Consider the following 26,600-nt stretch of genomic DNA (forward strand, 5'->3'; position numbering starts at 1 on the left):
ACTCACTTCACATATACACTGATGGGGTCTGGGCTGTCAGTGACTGTACAGGAGAGATATCTTGGGGTCGTGGTGGACAACTCATTGCAAGTGTTGAGAAAATGTGTGGCAGTTGTGAAAAAGGCCAATTCCATGCTTGGAATCATTACGTAAGGGACTGAAAATACAACTGCTAATATCACAATGCCCTTAAACAGATTTATCGTGCGGCCACATTTGGAGTACAGGTGGTCCTCGTTATTCACAGGAGTTCTGTTCCTGCCATGAGTGCAAATATGGAAATCACAAATAAAGTAACCTTACCCCTATAGGAATCCTGGGATTAGGTTCCTTACTCTAAAAAAATGTCAGAAGAGCAGGAAGGGAACAGAGTATAATACCTTGTTCTCTAGGAATGCCCCTCAAAGCCTCTTTTTCATTTTAAAAAAACGAGCCACAAAATAGCTCTGTTCTTCAAAATGTCAGTCAGAAATGACATCAGAAGTTATTTCCAGCCACTCAGGAACCATGGATAGGTGAAAATTGCCTTTATTTCAGATAAAGAAACTGGGTCTCTAAGGTCCATCCACAGATACATGAAATCGCAATCCATGAATTACGAGGGTATCCTGTACTGTGTACAGTTCTCATCACCATACCTCTGAAAGGACATTATAGAACCAGAGAAGGTGCAGAAGAGAGCAACCAAGATGATCGGGGCCTAGAACCTTCCTAATGAGCTAAGGCCACAAAACCTGGGACTTTTTAGCTTAGAAAAAAGATGAGTGAGGGGGTGACATGATAGAGGTCTATAAAATTATGCATGGTGGGGAGTGACATAAATCCCTCCCCCCCCCACTCTCGCATAACACTAGAACCAGCGGTCATGCCATGAAACTGATTGCCAGAAATTTACGACCAACAAAAGGAAGTACTTTTTCACATAAGGCATATAATGCATACACTTCTGTGCCACAAGATGTGGTGGCTATCACCAGCCTGGATGGCTTTAGGAATGGCTTAGATAAATTTATGGAGGACAAGTCTATCAATGGCTACTAGTCTGAGGGCTATAGGCCACTTCTAGCCTCAGAGGCAAGATGCATCTAAACACCAGCTGCAGGGGAACAACAGCAGGAGAGAAGGTATGCACTCAGCTCTTGCCTGTGGGCCTCCCAGAGGCATCTGGTGGGCCACTGTGTGAAACAGGATGCTGGATTAGATAGGCCTTGGTTCTGATCCAGCAGGGCTGTTCTTATTCTTGAACACCAAAATGGGCTACTTCTTGTTCTAAAATAAACCTGGCATCGATCATAGCCATCCTCCCTACAGCAATTCTGAGCAAGCATCCTTTTGTTGCACAATGTAATAAAGTTAAGATGTGGATAACCTATTCGTTGCAACCCCATGAAGACCACGCTCCTATATGTCCCCACTGTTTTCATGAAACGAACAAATCCCTTCTAGTGGGGTGTTCAATTAACAGTCTCCACAAACCTCCTAATAAACATGCTGATTCTGAATTATTCAAAGGGGAAAAAATACACACTCACCAATCTTCCCAAAAGGGTCATCTTTGAAAGGATCACCTATTATGAAGAGTAAGATCCCACATGTAAGACCTTTTCTTATCACTTGTATTGACTCTTATGGGCAAAAACTAGGTTGTACTTACTTCAGGTGTTCTTAAACATTTTGATACTGTGACCCCCTCAACTAATATATAAAGCTATGTGACCTGCCCATTTTATCTGCTTTCCCCCACCCCACAATGAGAGAAGGGGAAAACACACCTATACTCCTCAGATTCATTACAAAGAAGTACAGCTTTTATTTCTTCTTTTTTGTATTAGGCCATCTCATAATAGGAGATCAGCAAACTAATTTACCAGGAAGTGGCAACAGAGGCCTCAAAAGAATGGAAAAGTAGTATTTCAGTCTAACACTTCAATATCTATGGAGTAATGGTTATTATATGTCCGTGGTATAGACCATGTTGTTGCCTTACAGATGTCTTCCACAACACCTCTCAAGGCAGCTGCAGTTGGGCTCTAGTAGACTGTGTATGCACACCACACACCCAGGGACATTGTAATTATGTTAGGCTATACCAAATTATGAAGACTGAGAGGCAATTTTCCTCAAAAGAGTTTGTGCAGAAGTTCTTTTTCCTTTGTCCCTTTTCCCTCAGACATAAAAATATAATGGGAGAGTCCACTCTAAAATTCCATATCCATTGTAAATACAACCTGGTTTAGTGCTATATGAACAATCCTAAAGGAGCTATGGGCTCATGTGGAAGCAGGTTTTCACTTTAACCAACCACAGATCCACGTTACATATCAATTCCAATTAGTACAAACCTGGATTCTAAATCTAGTTGGTTAATAAACTGCAATTTCTCAATTGTGTAATTCTGTAAAGCAGAATTATGATTTGCTCTTAAATTGGAAGTGGACACATTCACTCTCCTTCTTTCACGCATGAAGTGGGGAAAGGAGTGTATGCCTACAGTTCCCTTAGGCTCATTTGGGTAGAGTTGAATCATGTCTCAGCATTATGCCTAAACCTGGCCAAAGTCTTTTATCTAATGAATGACACAAATTTCTCATCCTGTGCTTAGCAATCAGCAATTTAAGTGTTTCATAATAACATGCAACAGAGTTATCTGTGCTTTAACAGTGTTTTAACTCACACTCTAAGGAATTCCTAATTATAAGAATTTATAATTCCTAAATCCTGGAAAGCAGCAGAAATACTGACACTGAGAGAAAGATCAATTCAACTGTGGGATTCAGCCATACTAAATAAAGCTACATGGAATAAACCTGAATAAAGGGGCTGCTTCAATGAAAAGATATGAGAAAGAATGGACTCTAGAGATTATTGGAATAGTAAGCAAGAGGTGAGAGTAAATAATCCACTTCCCTCATTATGAATATTATAACCTGTGTAAAGGAGATTATGAAAATCTATATATATATTTCTCCTGGGTGTGCCCAGGAGAAATGCGTCCCGGCAGCCCAGCTGATTGGCTGGGCTGCAGGGGCGCCTGATTGGTCCTGGCGGCACAACCCAGGAGAACCAGCGGGCCAGGAGTGTGGGCGGCCATGGTGGCCGCGGAGCCGAGGTGGCGGGCCCGGCCCGGCGAGGCGGCAGCGGGCCCAGGCGGAGCCGAGCCGGCGGCTTGCGGGCCCGGCCCGGCCACGGAGGCAAGGCAGCGGGCCATGCGGCAGCGGCGGGCCCGGCCCAGCTGCGGGGAGGCCGGCGGCGGCGGGCCCGGCCGCGGGAAGGCCAGAGGCGGCGGCGGCGGGCCCGCTTGAGGCACAGATGCTCTGTGCCCAGGCCCACTAGTATTAGAATAAAGTTGCATGGGCAGTAAGTAGAAATAACTCCATGCCTACAGTGTGCTATTTAAAGGGCACCATGTTCTTGAACAACTGCCGTGAAGTATGATTATCCAGAATCAGTTGAGTTCATCATCCAAGGAGAATAGCGTGCACACTCAATACGCACATAGTGTAGCACTACTGCAGAGGGCAGTTCGGGAGAGTATTATGGATGTTGATGGATCTCTACCGTTACAGGTAAGCATCCTATTTATCTCGATCGAGATCCATAAGAATGGGTGTTTAGCTAGCTCCCAATGGAGGAGGGTGCAGTAATAACTATTTTAACACCTGTTTCAAAACTCTTCTCCCGAAGCTTGCCTCAGCAGCAGAGTTCACATCTATGGCATAATGCTTGATGAAAGGTAACTCAGTGGACCAAGTTGGAGCATTGGTTACTCACCGTGAAGGCTCCTTCTTGCTGCGGGGTCCAAGGGCGTCTCACAGATGGGTTATCTTCACCCACATGACTCCAAGGCAAGACTATGCAAATTAGTTAGAGTTTAAGTTCAGGAGGAGGAAGCCCCTCCCCAGTTCTTTTAGTACCAGAAGTGACAGGCACAACGATGCGAAGCAAGCCCCTGGTAAACTATGTGCAAAAAACAAGTCAAACAAACACGGCCAAAAACTAACTAGGCCAACGTTATAGTAATCACTGGGCAGAAAATTTACACTAATGGATTTCTGGATAATAGGAGCTGGCACGAAGGGTGGGTCGAGATGCCCTTGGACCCCGCAGCAAGAAGGAGTCTTCACAGTGAGTAACCAATGCTCTGTTATCTGCTGCTCTGGGTCTAAGAGCATCTCACAGATGGAACATACCAAAGCTCTGGGTCCCAAGAGGGAGGGTACCAGCTACTACCGTGCAGGGAGCACCTGCTGGAGGACTCTCCTCCTGAACGCTGCCAGTGCAGATGCAAACATATCGAGTTTACTGTGCCTGGCAATGGTAGAGAGAACCCGCCAGGTCGCCGCTCGGCAGATGTCCTGGAAGGGAGTGGTAGTGGGAAAAGCCACTGACGTGGCTGCTGACCTAGAAGAATGGGCGAGAACCATAGTCGGAGCCCTAAGGCCTTGTGATTCATACGCCAGAGATATACAAGCCTTAAGCCACCAAGCTGTGGTGGCAGGTGTCACTCGCTGACCCATGGATCTGAGTAGAAAGGAAACAAAGAGGGACTCAGAGATTCTAATATGCTTGGTCCATCTGATGTAGATTTTGAGACATCTGCGGACGTCGAGCTCATGCCACATCTCTTCCACCGGGTGAACCGGGTGCAGGCAAAAGGAAGGTAGCACGAAGTCCTGGGACGTGTGAAAAGGGAAATGCTACCTTGTGATGGAAAAGGGTCTGGATTAGCTTAACCGAGTCTTCCGAGAAGATACCGAGGTTTTTGTGTACGGACAGAGCCCAGAGGTGATGGCCACTAGGAATGCAAGTTTGAGTGATAGTATCTGCAGGGGAATAGAAGACAATGGCTCGAAGGGGGGGGCGGGGCTGAAGGGCCTGGAGAACGGTATGCAGCTTCCAGGTGGGGAAACAGTGGACCACTGGTGGGGACAGGAGAGTAGCACCCTGCAGGAAACGTCTGAGGTGTGGGTGGCGACGGCCATCTCTCTTAGTGGTACCCGCAATGAGACCCATGAGGGAGAAGGCTTGGCGTTTCAGAGTGATCGCAGAGAGACCTTTGTCCAAACCATCTTGTAGGAATTGTAGCAAGTGAGACATGGAGGCGGACCCTCTTGGCACCCCGTGGTGGTCCGACCAGCATAGGAAGGCCTCCCACATAGACTGATATATTCCGTTAGTGGAAGAACATCTGGAGGCTAGCATGGTGTTCAAGATGGTGTTGAGTATCCATGGTGCTTCAGGAGGCGCTGTTCAGTTTCCAGTGGCTAGCTTTAACCAGCCTGGATCGGGATGAGAGACCGGGCCTTGTTGCAGGAGATCTGGCATGACGGGGGGCAGCAGGTGGGGTTCCGAGGTGAGGTTGTAGATCTCTGTGAACCATGGCCTCCGTGGTCAGTACGGGGCCACCTCAATGAGCTGGGTTTGAAGGAGTTTGCCTCTGCGCAGGACCCTTGCCAGGAGGAGGGTGGGAGAAAATGCGTAGAGGTGACCCAGGGCCATGGCGCCGAGAGGGCATCCAATGCTCCCGCCTGTCGGCAGGAAAATCTCATGAAGAAGTGTGGCAGCTGCGTGTTCGCTGGGGTCGCAAACAGGTCCACCACTGGTAGGCCGAAGTGCTTCACAATGAGAAGGTTTTCAGGTGCGGGTGCCATTCCCCTGGTAGGAGGTCCAAGCAGCTCAACCAGACCGCTATTGTATTCAGGTCACCCTAGACGTGGAGAGCCATCAAGCGTTCCACACGGCGTTCTGCCCAGAGGAACAGTAGTGTTATCTCCGCCTGGAAGGGCATGGACCTGGTACTCCCTTGACAATTTACGTGAGCCTTCGCCGTGGTGTTGTCCGTGTGGATAAGTACGTGGTGATGTAGCAGAGAGGTCACAAATTCCCGTAGGGCTAGGCAGATGGCCCTGAGTTCTAGCCAGTTTATGCTGTGTTGGCGTTCCTCCGCCGACCACCTGCCCTGGACTGACCGGTGCTAACTGTGTGCTCCCCATCCCCTCTTGCTGGTGTCTGTGGTCATAAGGATCCTGGGGGGATGAAGGAACTCCTCCCCCCCCGAAAGATGTGTGGGGGGGTGTGAGCCACTACCTTAGGGAGCATCGAACCTCTTGGGGCATAGCAACCTATCAGTTGGACTTAATTGCTATGCCTGTCTGAAAGGGACCACTGCACAGGCCTCAGATAGAAATGCCCCCAGGGCACGAACTGTAGGCTTGCCACCATCAGACCCAGAAATCTGGACAGGTCTATGAGAGGTGCTAAGTTGGATTTCAGCACCTTTCGAACCTCTGACTCCAGGGTATGTCTTTGGTCCCGGGGCAGGAAGAGTTTGTCCAGCTGGGTGTCTATCAGCACTCCTAGGTGAAGGATCTGGTGTGCTGGGAGGAGTTTGGCCGCTTCCAAAACTGTTTAGGGGTGGAAGGCTTATGCTAGACTGCTTAGAACCTGGGAAGACTAGTGCACTTGTTTACCCACTGGCAGGGCCTCCTGAGGGGTTGCAGGGCTGGGCTCAAGGCATGTATGGTTTGGGCCGTAAGTGGGGCCAGATCTGCCACCCGGAAGTCTCTGGGGAGCCTAAGGCGAGACTGGCGCTTGGGCATCAGGCCATTTGCCCTCAGACCTAGGTGGTCTAGGTCCTCCTGGCCCATGGGTTCAGTTGGTGAGTGGGGTCTCCAATGGAGCTAGAAGGCCGTTGGAAGGGAAGGACCTTGTGGGTTGCCATGGCCAAGTTCCCCATACCACTATAAGGGGTAACCCTGGGGTTCTTGGGGACCCATGACCCAGACATAACAACCCTACCTCATAGGGATGTTGTGAGGAGGACGACCATGTACACCACTCTGAGCTCCTTGGAGAAGAGCAGAACACGAGTGTTGAACATAACTAATAAAATAAAATAAATCATAGAGGAGTGAACACTGAGCTCCCTCCGACTAAAACTGGCCACCTGGCCACACTGTGAGAGAAGGGAGAGGCCCAGCTGGTCCGCATTTCCCTTTAATTCATTTATTTATTGTTTCCTTTTCCTTTTCATTTCATTTCATAGATAGATAGATAGTTAAGGCATCATATCTCTCAAGATTCTGCCAATAATCCTCAATTCACACACCCTAGGTAGGTGGCATATCCCCAAGAAGATCAAATAAGGCCTGGGCTACAGGGGTATTTTGGGTCAGACTAGATGACCCTGTGGAACTCACAGCTGGAAGGTCAGACTACTGAAAAAAGACCCAGCATGGGCCGAACTCACCAGTTCCTAAGGTGACGTCGAGGCTGGACTCCTGGTCATACGCCCTCCATAGCTGCCAGTGATCTGGCTGCTGGCTCCTTCTTTGGGTCTTAGAACCCGAGGCAGCCATTGCCGGCAGGGGAGGAGTCTGCCCGGCCTTCCGCGCACCCTGGTTTGGCCGCCCAGGTGAGCAGGGATTGCGGGTACTGCATGTTCTCAGCTGTCGCGCCAGATTCAGTTGTTGGTGCCTTCTTAAGGGCCATAGAGCCTGAGGCCACCATTGCCGGCAGGGGAGGAGTCTGCTCGGCCTTCTGCGCACCCTGCATGCACGCCCGGGCAAGCAGGGGTTGCGGGTACTCAAAATCAAGTTCTGGCCAGCAATGGGAGTCAGGGGAGAGCAGTATTGGAGGCGCTGCTCGGACCGCTTCCTGCCCATCGGCTGTAATCCCTGCTGCTGTGGGATGCCGCCACACAGCTGAACAGCAGCGTCCATGTGCTCCAGAGACCTCCGGCTGGAGTAAGAACTCGCCGGTCAACACAGCTCAAGGCAGTGTTGCTGGCGGCAGAAGAGGAGCAGGAAGGCCAGCTAGTTTTAGACTACATCAGCACTTGTAGTACTCTGGGGAGTCCTTGCATAAAATAATTAGGATTAGCATGGACAGATAAGTAAGAAAAGGCAAACACACACAGCAACAGAGAAAAAGAAACGGAAAGCGCCTGAGCGCTGAGAGAGCTGCCTCTCAGACCTATGATGGTTTGGATCTTCCTGGTCTATAATGCCAGGTGGGTGGGGAGGGTCCCCAAGGGAGGTAAGGGTTTGAAGCTGAGCCACACCTTGGGGGGCTCCACTAGCTAGGTTCCCCGTGTCCTTGAGGACAGCTGTTGTGAACTACACCTGGTTTCGCACTCTGTGTATGCTCAGAGGGAAAACACAGGCCTGAATTCCATATAATTCTGGGTTGGTATTCTGGGTTTAATGTTGGAGTAAGGGTGTCCCCAATGCAATGGACCTCTGATCAGAGATATCAGAGAAGTGGGCGCTAACATCCCGCTGTCTGGATCTGGACCTGGATTTTTTGGGTTTCTTAGTATGCTTTCTCTTTTCCTTTGCCTTCCTGGGAGCCTGGGTTTCGGAAGGGGAGATTCAGTGCTGGAGGAGGCCGGGGAGGCTCGCCTAGAGTGCTTACGCTTTTTTGCTTGTAAGGCAACATATCGCTCAAAAGCAGTGGATAGAAGGTTTTCCACCCACAGATCCCAGGAGGTAGGCATATCAGAGGGCAAGTTGGTTACAGTTCTGGGAGGTGGGCTATTCGGGGTTGGGCTAGATGACCCCAAGGGGACCCCGGGTCAGAAGACATACAGGGCCCTGTCAGGGCCACGCTCACCACCTCCTGCTGGGTCGAGGATGCGCCCCTGGTGACCATGCGTTGGACTGGCTGTGCCCTAGTGGGTGCGGGGTCCAACGCCATGCCCTCTGCTGCTCCTGCCGCTTTTGTTGAGGCCTTCTTGGAGGTTTTTTGTTCAGCAGACGCCAGTGCCAGCCAGCCCAGGTTTTTCTGGCCTATAGGGGGCCCTGGGTGCACAGGCTTCTCTGGCGGGTCCGAGGGTGGCAGGAGAGCACTGGGGAATGCGGAGGAAGGAACACTGCCCAGCCCGCTTCCCTGCTTGTAGGCTGAGGGGCCCTGCCTGTGCTGGAACGCGCCAAACAGCTGACAGGTGGCATTCTGCTGCTCCGGGAGTTCCGTAGGGTGCAGCAAGCACGCCTGCGACTGCAGGCTCTTAAGAGGGGTTGTGGGCGGCAGAGGAGTATGAAGGCCAGCCGAAAAAAGAACATGTACGTGCAGTACTCTGCGGGGTCTTGCCATCCAATGCTGCAGCCCAGCTAGGTGGAAGGAAAAAAGGCAGGAAAACAACAAAGAGGAGCTGAATGGAAAATGAAAGTAAAAGCAGCAGAGCTGTAGCTCTGAGTAGCTGCCTGGAGCCTTGCAGGACAAAAAGAACTGGGGAGGAGCTTCCTCCTCCCGAACTTAAACTCTAACTAATTTGCATAGTCCTGCCTTGGACTCATGTGGGTGAAGATAACCCATCTGAGAGATGCCCTTGGACCGAGAGCAGCAGAGAATGCAGCTTTACAGATGTCCGCGAAGGTTACCCCCGATAGGTGTGCAGCTGAAGAAGCGTAGGCATGGGTAGAGTGGGCCTTGATTGCTTCAGGTCATTTAATGTTCTGCGACGTAGATCAGCATAATGAGCTCAGCTAGCCATCTGGACATTCTCTGTCTTGAAATGCAGGAGCCTCTCACAAAGCCCACAAACAAACGCTTAGTGGGTCTAAAGTTCTTAGTGTGACCCAGGTAACATAAAAGTACTCTTCACACATCCAAGCAGTGCATTTCACATTCTAAAGATGTAGACGGGTCCCTGAAGAATGTAGAGAGAACAATGTCTTGGTTGAGGTGGAAGTCGAACACCACCTTGGGTAAAAAGTTTGGGTCCATACACATTAGTACTTAATCAAGAAGAGCCCCTGGTGGCGCAGTGGTAAAACTGCCGCCCTGTAACCAGAAGGTTACAAGTTCGATCCTGACCAGGGGCTCAAGGTTGACTCAGCCTTCCATCCTTCCGAGGTCGGTAAAATGAGTACCCAGAATGTTGGGGGCAATATGCTAAAATCATTGTAAACCGCTTAGAGAGCTCCGGCTATAGAGCGGTATATAAATGTAAGTGCTATTGCTATTGCTATTGCTAAGATAGATCCTGGTGCATGGTGAATCAATCCATAATGCTGTCAATTCACTAAGCGCTTGATTTCCCATTTGTGTTGTGGGAAATTTCGACTTAAGTTGTCCGCCACAATGTTGTCCAAGCCCTTTATGTGGATGGCTATCGGGTAGACCCGATGTCTGATGCACCAATGCCATAGTTACAGGCTGAGTGCACAAAGGGTTCAATACACTGTTCCTCCTTGATGATTGATGTAGGCTAGGGCAGTGGTATTGTCCAATTGCACCTGTACGATTCTACCCTGTAGAAGTGGAAGAAAGGCTTCCATCGCTTTGAAGACAGCCAGCAATTCCAGGAAATTGATATGAAACTGAGCTTGTTGAGGGGTCCACTTGCCCCGAATCTGATGTTCCCCGCAGTGGGCCCCCCAGCCCAGCAGAAAAGCGTTGTCAGCCAGACAGAGGTGTTGTGTCCTGATGCCTATGTAGAAATACGGATATTTGAGATCCAGCATCACAAGCCAGATCTCCTAATATAGAAGAGGCAAGATCTCTTTTAACGTGATCAATCAATCAATCATTAATTAATTAGATGTGATGATGAGGATATGCCTTCATTTCTTCTTTAGGTAAGACATGCATGGTTCGAGGCACATTGGCAGGAGGATCGGCCTCCAAGTCAGAGGAACCATGATGATCAGATGGTGAGTGAGTCAGTGAAGGTGGTACATATGTCTGCGTCTCAACAGTGGCCTTTTCCCGAGGCGTGGGAACAGGTAGAATTTGTGTTCCAATATCCATGATTTTTAAAACAGTCTGTGCAGCTGTATCCACCAAGCCTTTCGCAGGTGGCCAGGCAACCAACTGCGTTGCAACTGAAAAACTTTGCACAGTAGGTTTAACTGATAAGGCTGGACAATCAGTTTCAGCCAGAGTTTACACAGTGCAATCTGGAGTCACAGCATACATCAGTGGCAGGTAAAATTTTGATTGCAAGGATCTCCAGAGTTGGTCCTCTCGAAAATCATAAGGGAAGCCAGGAGATCTGGTCCCCATAGTTGAGGGCTGCTCAACTTTGGCCATCCTGTAGATGTTGACCTACAATTCCCATAATCCCTGGCTATTATTTATTTATTTATTTAACATACATATTTTTATACCGCCCAATACCTACGTCTCTGGGCGGTTTACAACAAAATAAGAACAGGAAGTAAAACACTAGTTAAAACAAAAACAAAAAGTTTAAAACATAACATAAAATTTTAAAACAATATTTTAAAACAGCATTAAATCCATTAAAACAGCATTAATTAAAAGCTTGGGTGAACAACAGAAGCGTCTTTAAAAACTTTTAAAAAGCAGTCAGAGATGGAGAGGCTCTTATTTCACTAGGGAGCTCATTCCAAAGCCTCATGGCAGCAGTGAAGGCTCATCCCTGAGTGGCCACCAGACGAGCGGGTGGCAAATGCAGACGGATCTCTCAGGATGATCTCAGTGGGTGGTGGGGCATCTCATGACGAAGATGACATTCTCTTAAATACCCAGGGCCCAAGCTGTTTAGGGCCTTATAGGTTATAACCAACACCTTTTATTTTGCCCGGAAACATATCGGCAGCCAGTGTAGCTCCTCCAATACAGGAGTTATACGGTATCTCCGAGCTGACCAGAGACCAACCTGGCTGCCGCATTCTGGACTAACTGTAGTTTCTGCACTACATACAAGGGCAGCCCCACATAGAGCACATTGCAGTAATCCAGTCTGGAGGTTACCAGCAGATGTACCACTGTTTTGAGGTCGTTCATCTCAAGAAACGGACGCAGCTGGCATATCAGCCAAAGCTGACAGAAGGCACTTCTGGCCACTGCCTCAGCCTGGGAGACCAGGGAGAGGCTTGGATGCAGAAGCACCCCTAGACTATGCACCTGTTCCTTCTGGGGAAGTGTGACCCCATCCAGAACAGGCAGATCAAAATTGTCTCTCGAGTTCCAACCCCACACAATGAGTACCTCCATCTTATCTGGATTCAGTCTCTGTTTGTTATCCCTCATCCAGCCCATCACCGACTCCAGACAGGTATTTAAGGAGGTTATGCCCTCTCCTGATAATGCTGACATGGAGAAATAGATTTGGGTGTCATCAGCATACTGATAGCACCCTGCACCAAATCTCCCAATGATCTCTCCCACCTGTTTCATGTAGATGTTAAACAACATTGGAGACAATATGGAGCCCTGAGACACACCATACAAAAGTTCAGATTTTGAAGAACAACAGTCTCCAAGGGACACCATCTGGAACCTGCCCGAGAGGTAGGAGCGGAACTACCGTAAAGCAGTGCCTCCAACTCCCAACCCCCTCAGATGCTCCAGAAGGATACTATGGTCAATAGTATCAAAAGCTGCCGAGAGGTCCAAAAGGACCAACAGACCAAAATCGTAGCCCAAGTCTGTTCCTAGGTAGAAGTAACGCTGACTAAGTCCAGAAGACATTTCCAAATTAAACACCAAAATAAACAGTCCGTTTTACCTTTAAAAACAAACAAATTGATGAACTCTCCCGAAGAACTTTTACTGACGAGGAACAATAGCCCAAGGACTGAACGCAGTGGCAGTTGGAAAAGAACTGAAGAATATGGTGCCTAATCTACCTTTAAATAGCACGCTATAGGCATGGAGGCAGAGCTTAGTTGCCTCGACAAGCTACGACATTATACTGCGAGGGTCAGCGCAGGCACAGAACCCATTCTTATGGATGTAGACGGATGTCAATTCAGATCCTGAAATTCTTAGATTAATTCCAAAGTATCTGAGGACCTCAAATTGCACTACACAGCTCAGTTTATGTACCCTAATCCCAATCCAGTTTAGTGGCAATATCATTCTTTTCAGTAAATTGGTGCAAAGAGAAAGAGAGACTACTTACTACCAACAAAGGGGTCAGTCTCAAAGAAGTCTAAATTAGATCCTGCAATCGGATCAGAAAGCACATGAGATTCTTCAAATGGATCTTCCTAGGAAGAAAAAAAGAGTAACGCTGTACAAATTATCTTATTTACCCTGCAAAATCAATCACTATACATATAATGAAGTGAGATATACAGCTTTCCCAACACCAATTAAGACTCTAGAAACAAATTTAGAAACCGAATTGCTTTCTGATTGTTCTACTTTCTCCTCCCTACTATCATTCCTGATTTAACACATTTATGCAACTTATGCAAAACTATTGAATTATTTGCAGTGCTATTATTTTAAAATACTATGTAAACCCACTTTTTCCCTGATCTCTGATGGCAAAACCTCTTCTTGTTCTTCTTCTTCTTCTTCTTCTTCTGTGTGTGTTGTTTCTGGACTATTCCTAGCCTTTTTTGGAGAGAGAGAGAAAGTTCACGAATATAAAATTTCATTTATCTCATCCTGAAATTAGCCCTCAGCAATTTAAGTGTTTCACAACAGATATGACAGTGTTCTACCTCTTTTAAAAACACAAAACCCCCACTGCTATACAATAGTTCAGAAAAAGAAGAAAAAAGTGTGCTAAAGGTAATTATTTCCATTTCAATTCATCTAATAGAAAGAAGATACGAAGGCCTACATAGAAATTCCATTCACAGAATTACTCTTCACAATACATACTTCTCTAGCACATGTTTATTTCTAATGCCAAGCCTGCTCAACTTGGGCCCTCCAGCAGGTTTTGGACTAGTGGCCAACAGCCAAGGATTATGGGAGTTGTAGGCTAACATATGCAGGAGGCCCGAAGTTGAACAAGCCAGATAATACCAATGGAGTTTAAACCAATATAAGAACCAACCTTATAGTTTGGGCAAAGCATATTTTAAAAGGTAGTGTGCTGTATTCAACACATTTTAAAAGTTACTTTAAAAGTTACCATCTACTGCACAGCATCCCTACAGTGGCTGTTGCCGGTGTCATGAGGCAGATAACTAAGGAGATTAGCATATTTTGATTGCATAGCAATATTTTCACAAGTAAGGTAGGTGCACACTGCAGTGGACACACTAAAAACTTAGTCTACAAACACTGTAGACCTCAAGGGTGGAAAACTTGAGCCTGTCTTTGAAAAATAATCTTAGTATATGAACTTAAATATATTCTTCTGGTGTTATGGAACTATGAGGCCAGAATATGCTGGCCCTTGCAACCCTGAGGGCTAGAAAATGAATATACCTTTTATATTTCAGGGATTGGGTAGGAGAGCCTATAGACCACATACTGCACCCTACTAAACATCATACTTAATATTGCTGTCTTTGAAGAGCATGAAAAGGAGGAGCAATTAAGGTAACACACTAAACCCTCTCCCCAAATCTCTACGAAATGATTAATTTCAATGCTATATACTGGAAAAGGAATGCTACCATCCCCAATCCATAGATGCATCTCAGAAAAATTAAGTTTCACTTTCTTGGAATAGAAACCTTATTGGTGTTTGTGCAGACTCAGGCTTGACTGTGTATCTTGATCTAATTTTATAATAAAACCAGACACCCCCACTACTCACAAGAGATTCGTGATTTATTTGCTCAGTATCTGCTGAATTCTCTTTTTCAGCACTCTCGTTTAAGTTCGTTGTTTCACTGCTGCTGTTGCTAAGGCTAGAATGATCTGCATTCCCATTAAGTAGTGTGCTGTGGGGCTGAGCCTCCCAGTTATAGTGGCTATTTTCCAGTTCCTTGAGCTCAGTTAATTTTGCTTGCACCTGTAAAGAGATATCACAGAGTCTTTAACAGCACAGAAGTTGAAAAAAATAGAACATGCAGTATTGCAACATTCTCACATAATTACATTCCTGTTTTCAAAATATAAATATTTGTCCTTGATTTCAAATGCAAGATTAAAAAAAGCAACAGGGAATCAGACATTTCTCTGCACCGGCCCCTCAACCTTCCCAAAACTGGGGGGGGGGGAGAATTAGGATGGCTGTCCAACTATAGACAAATCCTTTATCTACATGGACTCAATAGTAGCTATGGATCCTTGGAAATGTGTGTAATACCAGTTTTGGCAATTACAAGCTCTGAACCCAAAGCAGCAGAAACAGAACTCTGCTGATCAGTTTCTACATCCATGAAATGCAAGGAGCACTTTTTTTGCATGTGTTCTAACATTAGTCACTTAAGTAAAGGAAAAATTTGCTTCAGAGCTAAAATACCCCCCAAACAGTGGACTGGACCTGGAAAAGTGCAAGTGGAAGGGAGCTCACAGATAGGGACTTTCCCAACCCTTCTTCCCCACTGAGACCCCTTTATCAAGCTGATCTTGAAGTTTGAGGAATTGGAAGAAGGATGGCATGCAATGTAGGAAGGAGGGCAGGATCTGCCAAAATCAAGCAGAGGTACCTTGCATAATACAAAGCTAGTGCTCATTAAAATGAGCAATATGGGTAGACGCTACACATCTCAACTCTTGAAGAAAGACAGTTCCAAGATTCAGAAGCTTTATAAACCTTTAACATTTATTTAATAATATAGCTGCTCAAGACCTGCAGATCTGAAAGGCAGCACACACTGTCCTCTGCCATTAGCCAAAAGGGCCACCATTGAGCGTCTAAGAAGAAAATCAAGGCAAGGGGAACAGTAGCTTGGCCCTAGTTACCAACCAGAGAAGCACCAACTGCAGCCAGTATGCTTCTCCCCACCCACAAAACTCTGCTAAGGGTTGTCAGGCCAAGTGCAAATCAGTGCACACACTGCTCTCTACTGCAGAGCAAAGGAGCAAGGAAATCACAAGGTCAGAATGGAAGAACCAGCCTGCATGTCTTAAGTCCAATTACACATATTAAAAAACCTGATGTTGATTACTAGTTACAGAATCCTATATGCATTCTTCACACATGATCGCTTAAGCATTGTTTCAGCTTTAGAGATCAAACTTCAGAATTATTCCCAGTAATGTGCGCTAGATATCAATGACCATTAAAGGAAAAAACACAGCACACTGCAACAACAAAAATACAAAATAATGAGGAAGATAATTCGTGCCCCCAGGCCAGCTCAACCCAGTCCGCCTATCTGGGGCATGGAAGTCTCTCTTCCCTTCCCCGGCTTGCCTGCCTGCCTCGCACACACAAAGTTTTGGGGTTTTGTTTTTTTTAAAGGAAGAGAATTTGTTCTCTTTTAGAGAGAGGTCCTTACTGAAGTGATTTCCTGCTGAGAGTCCTGAAGATCCTGCTGAAGAGGTTCCAGCTGCAACTTCCCTGCCTCCACACATTTCTCTAGCTCTGACGTTTCCTGCTGTAGCCGGCCGAGTTCTTCTTGGGCTTTATTCAAGTCATCTTTATATGTTGAGATTTTAGACTCTTGATAAGTTATTTCTACCTTTAGTGATGCAATCTGTAGCGGTTGGACATTGAAGCAAATTAGAAGAACTGCACACAATTTTTATCCAAATATTCTTTACACACTAAGGCCTGCTTGGTGAAGATATAAGACTAAGCCAGATAGATAGACAGACATAGGAGTGAGTCCGAACCAGTCCGGCGGCCATTCTAAAGAATGGCCAAACTGCCGGACCGGTTCGGCGCTTGCTGGTCCGGGTCCGGGTGGGGGGTATTGCTTTAAGGGCGGGAGGGCTTGCTTACCCCTCCCGCCTCTTTACCCCCTCCAGCGCCCGTATTTAATAGACTAACGGGGCGCTGGAAACCAGCCGCCCCCCCACCCGCCGCGAGCAGATTTCTCCAAGAAGTACCCATACCCCTGCCGCCGCCGTAGCCCGCCAGCCAGCCAGCCCTCCCTCCCTCCCTCCCAGCTGCCCGCCCGCCCGCCCGCCCGAGTCCTCACCGGAATGCTTTGTTAAAAAACGAGAGGAGCTCTCGGACAGAGCTCCTCTCGTTATGAAGGCCTGCTGCAGAATGAAGGCGCTCTGCGTACGCGCGCATGCGCGCGCCGCAAAGGACGCCGATTGCCGGAGGCCCAGTCTACCCGGCCGGGAAAAGGCCGGGTAGACCGGGCCTCCGATCGCCGGAGGCCCGGTCTACCCGGCCCGGTAGACCGGGCCTCCGGTGATCAGAGTCCTTTGCGGCGCGCGCATGCGCGCAAAGCGCTTTCATTCTGCAGCAGGCCTTCATAACGAGAGGAGCTCTGTCCGAGAGCTCCTCTCGTTTTTTAACAAAGCATTCCGGTGAGGACTCAGGCAGGCGGGCGGGCGGGCAGCTGGGAGGGAGGGAGGAAGGGCTGGCTGGCTGGCGGGCTACGGCGGTGGCAGGGTTATGGGTACTTCTCGGAGAAATCTGCTCACGGCGGGGGCGGGGGGCGGCGGGTTTCCAGCGCCCCGTTAGTCTATTAAATACGGGCGCTGGACAGGGCAAAGAGGCGGGAGGGGTAAGTAAGCCCTCCCTGCCCTAAAAGTAAGGCCCCCCCTTCGGTGCCGGTCCGGACTGCTCCGGACCGTGCACATCCCTAGACAGACAGACAGACAGACAGACAGACAGACAGATAAAGTTTACTGCGGTCATAGACCAGTTAATCTTTACATTTTACAAAATATTCGATTACGTAATGCAGGCTTTACGAAGTTTACATAAAGTAAAACAAAATTTGGCCACATTAACAGTCATCCCAGGTTTAAAACTGGACAGCAGATACTCCCAAGTAAAAAAGATCGGTGTGGCCCGGACAATTCTTTAGCAAAGGTAAAATAAACTTAGAACGACTATCCCTATAAAATTCACAATAAGGAATTACATGAGCAGTGGTCTCTATTTCACCTGCACCACAGGGACAAAGGCACACCGCATAAGGTACCCGCTTGTATTTTCCTTCCAAGACCGCGGTAGGAAGTACATTGAGGCAGGCCAGGGTCAATGCTCTCTAAGCCATGTTTTAGCATTATGAGAATCAGCAGGTGTGAACCCTGGCCTAATGTGTGAAGGGAGGAAGCTTAAAACATCCTCTTATAGTTTGGAATAAACTGTGTTTTCCTGTTGTGAGAGAATTTGAGAAACACAACTGGGTAGCACACCAGAATTTAAAAACATGATTTGAAATCCTGGTTTGTTAACCAACAGCAGTATGAAGAAACCAGGTTCCCAAAATGGGTAATTGTGGTTTATAGCAAGTCACAAAAGGAAGCTTTCCATTCCCTCCTCTTACACACAAAGGAGGGAAGAAAGAAGGCCTGTTCATGCATACAGCTTTAAACCATATATGATAAAATGGGAATTTATCCCACAGGAAAAGGGGAACAAATTTCTGCATATTATCTTTAACCTTTTGGTTTGTACTCTGTTAGGAATGTCTAACCTGGTATGTGTCATATGTAATCCCTCTTTGGAGTTAAGAAAACAAGCACTCCAAAAGGGGAGCCTCCCCACCACATGACTTTCTGTTGACTACCCCCACCTTTTTATCTCAGGAAAGTCCTAAACTGGAAATTTCTGGCTGGAATTGTATAAGAGCTATGTGCTTCATGTGAGGCACACTTGAAGAAAGACAACGGCCTAGGCTTTAACTTATGAACAGTCTGCCCACTTGTGCTCCCGGCAGAAATCAAGTCATCTGAATCTGTGTTACTCAATTCAAAACTTGAAGAATGCAAAACTAAACTTAACATATCATAACATAGTTTAGGGGTACTTCTGGATCCAAGCCTCTCCCTGGTCTCCCAGGCTGAGGCGGTGGCCAAAAGTGCCTTCTATCAGCTTTGGTTGATACGCCAGCTGCGTCTGTTTCTTGAGATGAACGACCTCAAAACAGTGGTACATCTGCTGGTAACCTCCAGACTGGATTACTGCAATGCACTCTATGTGAGGCTGCCCTTGTATGTGGTCCAGAAACTACAGTTGGTCCAGAATGCAGCAGCCAGGTTGGTCTCTAGGTCATATTGGAGAGATCATATAACTCCTGTATTGGAGGAGCTACACTGGCTGCCGATATGTTTCCGGGCAAAATACAAGGTGTTGGTTATAACCTATAAAGCCCTAAACAGCTTGGGCCCTGGGTATTTAAGATAACATCTTCTTCATCATGAACCCCATCGCCCACTGCATGCAGGTCCGTCTGCATTTGCCACCAGCTCGTCTGGTGGCCACTAAGGGACGGGACTTCTCCGCTCCTGCCCCAAGGCTTTGGAATGTGCTCCCTAGTGAAATAAGAGCCTCCCCATCTCTGACAGCTTTTAAAAGTCTTTAAAGATGCATCTGTTCACCCAGGCTTTTAATTTATATGGTTTTAATGGTTTTAATGCTGTTTTAAAATATTGTTTTAATTTTTTAAAATTGTTGTAATGTTTTTAAACTTTTTTTGTTTTAACTACTGTTTTTACTTTTTGTTTTTATTTTGTTGTAAACCACCCAGAGATGTAGGTTTTGGGCGGTATAAAATATGTTAAATAAATAAATTAGCATATAACAAAAGCAAAACACACACACACACACACACACAAACACACACACTTCCTGTAGGATAAAATCCACTTGAATATATCATAGTTTGGTGTTGCATCTGAACTAGGCCATGGTCTTTCATTGCTCCATCACAGTGGAACATGATATGGTCTCTCTCCTCACCCTGTATGTTTCTATTCTTTCCCTTTATTATTTGAGTAAGTTTTAGATTGCCCAGTTCAGATAAGGCGGCAAACAATGGCTTTCTTAAACAAAGAAGGGATAGAAGCATGCAAGGGGCAGGGGTAAGAGCCCAGAGCATGTTCTCACTCCTCCAGACCATGGATAGGATGATAAGGAACATTATAATTGAACTGACCCAGTGCCTTTGCAAAGCCTGTTAATAATTAACTTTTATCATCGTTTAGTAAACCATACTTCATATATATCTCTTTTCTTCTTCCAGGAATAATATGTCATTATAATTTAGAAGTGATAGGTACAGGTGAACCCTGTTATCTACGGGGGTTACATTCTGCCCTACAACCGTGGATAATGGAGCATTAAAGTCAATGGGATTGGGAGGGATGGGTTTAGGTTCCTGGAGGCTGGAAAATGGTCAAACAGCTAAATAAAGTGCCCTACTATGTTCCGCGGGTCTCCAGCTGTCCAGGAATGCCCCCTCTTCCAAAGTCTCAATTGCCCAATTTTTCCATGAAAAATCGTGGGGGAAATGTTTTTCCCCCTTTTATGCACACAAAATGGCTCCTTTTCGCAAAATGGTGGCCAGAAATGACCTCAGAGGTCAGAGGCCATTTCCAGCCATCCCAACACCGTGGATACACAAAATTAACCCCCTTTTGACCATTTTTTCCATGTATGCTGAGGTCAGGTGTCAATTACCTGACTGCAGATACACAAAACCACAGATCTCCAATCCATGGTTAGCAAGGTTTCCCTGTATTACATAGATATTACACAGATAATACAGATAATTCCAAGTCAAAAAGCTTGGAATTTAAGGCTAAATCCATCAAAAATATCAACCTCAACTTATCTAATGCAATTCTGTAATAAACAATTTTCAAAAGATTCTAATATGATTCTGATTAGTTCTGTGTACCCATCACAGCAATAGCATGGAGGGACACAAACTCATGGAAGCATACTAACAAGGATTATATCAAGTTTAGAGCAAGATAATTCTCATTCTCCACATCCTATCCTGTAAGCTTTAAGTGTGAAGAATTAATATGAATAGGAACATAGGAGCATAGGAAACTGCCATATACTGAGTCAGGCCATTGGTCTATCTAGCTCAGTATTGTCTTCACAGACTGCAAACGGCTTCTCCAAGGTTGCAGGCAGGAATCTCTCTCAGCCCTATCTTGGAGAAGCCAGGGAGGGAACTTGAAACCTTCTGCTCTTCCCAGAGCGGCTTCATCCCCTGAGGGGAATATCTTGCAGTGCTCACACATCAAGTCTCCCATTCAGATGCAACCAGGGCAGACCCTGCTTAGCTGTGGGGACAGGTCATGCCTGCTACCACAAGACCAGCTCTCCTCTCCCCAAGGAATAGTTTCCATCCTTTGGTTCTTCATAGAATATGACCACACTTTCATATTCCAGCTGTTATTTTCACCTCAGGAATGTACAACTCTTGCTCCAGAGAAGAGCTGAAGAAAATGTGTTCACTCACAAATGAGTTGCCAAAACCCACCAGATCGGCTTCTTCAGCACATTTTTGTCGAATGGCGTTAAGTTGCTCTTCCAGCTTCACTTTCTCCTCATCAAGACTATTAAGGATTTCCTCTGCTTCCTGTTTCTGAGCAAGCAGCTTTTGCAAATTACTGCTCTCCCTTCTGACTTCATCCTGTAGATCCTGAAATATTTTTAATAGGTAAAAATGTAAGCTTTTAATGCATTTGTTTTACGGAAAAAGCTCATAATGAAAGACAAAAAGCAGCATCTTTCAACAATTTAAACCTTGCAATACAAGCAAAAGAAAAAAGCAATAAAAGGGATGGAAAGCAGAACAAAGATTAAGTAATATATATGAAAAAGACAAGAGTTTATGGGACATGTTTTGAAAAGAAAAACAAGTCAATCAATTTAGGATTTAATACAAAATATAAAATGAAAAGGTGAGACAAGAATACATTTAGGAATACACATATATTTATGGGAAATGTTAGTCTATAACCTTTAGGTAAAGGTAAAGTGTGCTGTCGAGTCGGTGTCGACTCCTGATGACCACAGAGCCCTGTGGTTTTCTTTGGTAGAATACAGGAGGAGTTTACCATTGCCATCTCCTGCACAGTATGAGTCTTTCAGCATCTTCCTTTATCGCTGCTGCCTGATATAGGTGTTTCCCATAGTCTGGGAAACATACTAGCGGGGATTTGAACTAGCAACCGCTGCGCCTTAATCATTAGCATGGTATTGGGCACTGGGTTCCATGAGACATAAGCTCCGGATGTATCCTGGTACAGAGCGAACAGGAGCCAGCCAACTACAGTAGCTATGCTCATATGCCAACATGCTCCCTAGCCCCACTTCCTGCTCTTCCCAGGCACAGAGTTTATCTGCAGAGACAAGCACTGAACCCAGGGAGAGTATGAGGCAAGGCTAGCTTGCATGCTCCCGTTTGCCCTGTACCTACGTATACTGTACTCAGTTTCAAGAATTCCTGAAAAGGGTAAAAGTTCTGGTCTGAAAGCACACGAGGCAGCAAACTTGCTGAAGCTAAGCAGGTCTCCTGGGCTTTCAAAAAACTATAAACTTTCAATTTATTTTGTGGCTCTGGAGTCTGGAATTCTGTTCACAGAAGGTCCACCCATCTTTTTTATCTATAGAAGACTACTCAGAAAGTTCCTTCTATAAGTTGGTTTCAGTGTTGGTTAGTTGCTATAAATAAAACTAATATTTAAATACTGATCTATCTCATTTCTAACTGAGGAAGGAGGCACATCTTGGAAACTTACCATGCATACTAGAACAGGAAATATGCAAGATACATGTTTTTGCATGCAGCAAAAGCCTATCACACCATACAACTGAAAGTATCAGCTTCTCAATCAAAAATGTATAGCATTCCTACTACAAATAGTAAAATAAGGAGCCTAGCTCAAACAGACACATTGGCAAGGAAGTAAATTCACTCAATATCTGTCTCTCATCATCCTAAATGGGATGGGCCTACTCATAATCCTAGACCTTAATGTTCCACAAACTTTCTTGAACGGTAGCTTTAATTTTCTTAACTGCAGAGACAAATTTACAGGAACAAGCAGTAAAACATTCCATAAAATGGAATCTTGCTGGGCGAGATCATCAGGAAGTTTGGTCTGGGATGCTATCAATATGCTGATGACACCCAGATCTATTTCTCCTTACCAACTTCATCAGGAAATGGCATGACCCCTCCTAAGTGCCTACCTGGAGGCAATATTGGGCTGGATGAGGGATAACAGGCTGAAGCTGAATACAAACAAGATGGAGGTACTGTCTGTAGGCAGATGGTTTAGATCTTCCTGTTCTGGAAGGGGTTACACTCCCCATAAAAGTTCAGGTTCACAGTCTGGGAGTGCTCCTGGATCCCAAACTCTCCCTGGTTTCTCTGGCTGAGGCTGTGGCCAGGAGTGCTTTTTATCAGCTTTGGCTTATACATCCATTTCTGGAAACAAATTACCTTTAAATGGTGGTAACCCCTAGGCTTGACTACTGTAATGCTCTCTATGTGGGGCTGCCTTTGTATGTTGTTCAGAAATTACAAGTAGTACAGAATGTCGCAGCCAGATTGGTCTCTGGGTTTACCTGAAGGGACCATATAACACCGATTCTAAAAGAACTGCACTGGCTGCCAATAAGTTTCAGAGTGAAATACAAAGTACTGGTTATCACCTATAAAGCCCTTAACAGCTTAGGTCAAGGGTACTTAAAAGAGCGCCTTCTGTGTCATGAACCATGTCACCTATTAAGATCATCTGGAGAGGTCTGGTTATGGTTATGGTTGCCACCAACTGGTTTCATGGCAATTTGGGACTGAGCCTTCTCTGTGGCTGCCCCAGGGCTTTGGAATGAGCTCCCTGCTGAGATAAGAGCATCTCCTCCTCTATTTGTTTTTAAGAGGACCCTGAAGATGTACCTATTTTCCCAGGCTTTTAACTGAAATCAAATTTTAAATTTTAATGTGTTTGTATTCATTATGATTTTTATCTTTTTTATGAATTTTAAATGTTTTATATTTTGTATTGTTTTAATTCTGTATACCGCCTAGAGATTTCTATTTTAGGCAGTATATAAATTCAGGAAAGAAAGAAAGAAAGAAAGAAAGAAAGAAAGAAAGAAAGGAAGGAAGGAAGGAAGGAAGGAAGGAGGGAGAAGAGACTCCAGCATTTAGTTTTTATTAGACTGGCTCTGTCATACCACTTGAGAGCACCATCACCTTGACACCCATCTAAGTCATAGGATTCATTTTCTATGAATAAGAATGTATATTTTGAGGCAGCAGAAGAGAAAAAACCACAACCTTCCACTGCCAACAAGATTCCTGAGTGTGTACAATATGTATGACTATCCAAGAAAAAGTCTTCAAGAAGATGTATGGTTTTACTGAACAATAAGAATAGGTCAATTTCAACCCTGACATTTAATGACAGAAATATAAATACCAGAAATAATAATTATTTTGCTATCATTAAAGAGCAGAGTTTACAATTACTTTATGAAAAGATTTGCTTCAACAATTGTTCAGCAAGGGCTGCTCACAAACACAAAACAGCTTTGGGTAAGAGGCTGCCTCATTTTGTCTTATCAGAAAGGAGTGCTATAATCCTAATACTGGGGGTGGGGGAGGGGCAAGGAGGAGTTGCCAATAAATAATAAAGCCTCAGTCTTAAAAATATACCTGAAAGCAGAGTCCTTGCTAGGTAGAATTTTTTTAAAACTAGGAAACAAGCTAAGTGTTCCGAATTTAGATGCCATAAAACTCTCTCTCCACAACTACAAATAATTCCTTAAAGGCTTAGGATGCAACCCAACCATGCATGTATAAACCTCAATGACCTCAATAGCACAAGTCTATTGTGCAACCAAAAAGCCTTAGCCTTAACAGATGTGTGTCTAGGTGCAAGCCCTTATTTATATCAATCTTTTAAAAAAACCAAACCTGAATCAGTTGTGTACACAGTGCTTAAATTCTAACACCCAGTTGCACCTTACCACAAATTAAAAAAAGGCCACCATTTGTTATGTCTCTCCTGAAGTAACATACTCCTACAAGTATTTAACACTATCTTGTCATAGAGATTTCAAGTCCTAAGACAACAGAATGCTTTCATCGGAATATGCATTAACCCCTTTTTTCCCCTAGTGCAATTCCTAAGGAGAGAGCCTGTTGAAAAATATACCACAGCAAGTAACTAAACTGTGTATGTATAGAGACAAAGTTATTTGAAGGTGTGTTAAATTTTAAAGTGAAGACATTCATTGAATGTATTGCTCAAAGCACATCCAGTCCCCAAAATTCAAATACAAATTACCTGCACTTCACTCATCCTCTGCTTGATTGTGTCTGCTTTTTCCTTTAGGTCCTGCTCCACATTATTCTTTTCCCTAGAAGACCAGCAAACAATGCAGGAAAATTTAAGAACATCAGCTACACCAGGTACAGTTATCCAGCCCCCTAAGCCAGTCTCTCTTTTTAAATACATAGTGGAACATTAAATGAATAAGGAGACTGGTTTGGTTCCTTTATTTCAAAACAAAAAAAGAAAAAGAAAAATGTTCTGCATATGCCAGATATTAAAGCACAATATTCCCACTCTCACAGACACAGATAGGTGGAAACAGCAGCTTAGAGAAAGCGGGGGTGGGGGGGAATCAATGAAATACTGTCTTCAGTGATCTCACTGTTGCTATGGAGCAATTGTCTGCTGAAAAGGGGCAGGGATTGCATCAGCTCCCATGTGCTTAACCCTTCTAGAACCGGAAGATATATAAACCTGTGCGACAAGCAAAAATAATGTGGTGGCTCAAGACTCTCCTACAAATCTCAGTATTCATGTTGATAAACACAGGCATAAACAGAGGAACAAGTAGCCACTATTCAGACTAAGAATTGTGCACAGGGAATGGTTCTGCTCTTGCATGGGGGGGGGAGGGGTGAATTTCAGCAATCACCCCCTTCACTCCTGAAAATATATTCCTGAGGGAAAATGTGTTCCCCAACCCTTATGACATATTTTTGAAAGGCACAAGCAGCTGCACAGGGAAGGGGAAATGCTGAAGATGGCCCCTTTCCTCCATGCAGGAACTGAAGTGCTCAATTTTCATGTCTGCTAGGGTCAAACCATTCCAAGTTCCCTCTCTGGAATCTCCAGATAGGGATGAGAGATTCCTGCCTGTAACCTTGGCAAAGCCACTGCTAGTCTAGGTAGACAATAATGAGCTAGATGGACCAATGGTCTGACTCGGTATAAGGCAGCTTCCTATGTTCCTAAATACATGCATCAGGAAGCAGTTACACACAGAAATTTCCTGATCATGACTAGGATCTAAAGAACTGAGAGCAGGAAAAAACAGTGGCAAGGACATTTCCACAAACACTTGTACAAGCACTGTCAGAAGAGTTTGTGCAATGTTATAATAGTAGATTCTATAGCAGTTCTTCCATTTGTGCAACAGCTTGCAGAAGCATGAAAATTTTCCTCATGGAGCGCTCTAGGGTAAAATGTGAGACAGCCCTTCCATGAGGGAAAGGCATCTTCTGCATGCGAAAAGTCAGCTTCGGATGCCACCCCGTGTACCTACCTGTGGTTGCACTAGTGCCAACTCACACATTATAAGATGTACAGTTGCACCTTACAAGATGCAACACATGCATTAATACCTGAGGTGCCAATATGACATTACTGATCAGTCAATCATAAGATCACACACACACACACTTTCCTCCTAAGAAATTTCCTAACAACATTAAACCCTGCTAATTGGGAAAAGAGAAATTTTCAAAGTGATTCTCTTCTTTATATTTAGCAGGGGGGGAGCAACTGGCCATATTTAGCACAGACTCCCCCTAGTGGCTGCTATTGTTGGGGGGGGTGGAGGAGAGGGAGAGATGGTGGGGGGGTGTTTTTGTTTTTGTTTTTAAGATTGTGAGATTTGGGGGAACAGGGGGCCTTATGATTCTAATTATTTTCTTTTTCTATGTAAACCCTTTCTATCTATTCCTCTATCTATCTATTTTTATATTTCTCTTAGGCGTACCCATCACTAATCCCATGCGTGGCAGCTCTCATGA

At 45.4% G+C, this 26,600-nt stretch overlaps 1 protein-coding gene across 5 annotated transcripts in view; it reads right to left on the bottom strand.

The window, feature by feature from the left end:
- EPS15 (epidermal growth factor receptor pathway substrate 15) overlaps positions 1 to 26,600 on the bottom strand; it is a 115,630-nt gene that overhangs the window by 27,934 nt on the left and 61,096 nt on the right. For 3 of the 5 annotated variants that reach the window (XM_053242555.1, XM_053242559.1, XM_053242557.1), the window contains exons 13-19: positions 24,841 to 24,913; positions 20,997 to 21,179; positions 16,110 to 16,307; positions 14,477 to 14,674; positions 13,225 to 13,314; positions 12,875 to 12,962; positions 1,533 to 1,568 (exon numbers count right to left, since the gene is read on the bottom strand). In XM_053242555.1, coding sequence (XP_053098530.1) covers positions 1,533 to 1,568; positions 12,875 to 12,962; positions 13,225 to 13,314; positions 14,477 to 14,674; positions 16,110 to 16,307; positions 20,997 to 21,179; positions 24,841 to 24,913 — 866 coding nt within the window. The remainder of the gene's footprint in view (positions 1 to 1,532; positions 1,569 to 12,874; positions 12,963 to 13,224; positions 13,315 to 14,476; positions 14,675 to 16,109; positions 16,308 to 20,996; positions 21,180 to 24,840; positions 24,914 to 26,600) is intronic. The other 2 variants (XM_053242556.1, XM_053242558.1) reach the window with 2 other exon arrangements.

This window comes from Hemicordylus capensis, chromosome 4 (assembly GCF_027244095.1).
Source record: "Hemicordylus capensis ecotype Gifberg chromosome 4, rHemCap1.1.pri, whole genome shotgun sequence".
In the NCBI taxonomy this organism is placed as follows: Eukaryota; Metazoa; Chordata; class Lepidosauria; order Squamata; family Cordylidae; genus Hemicordylus; species Hemicordylus capensis.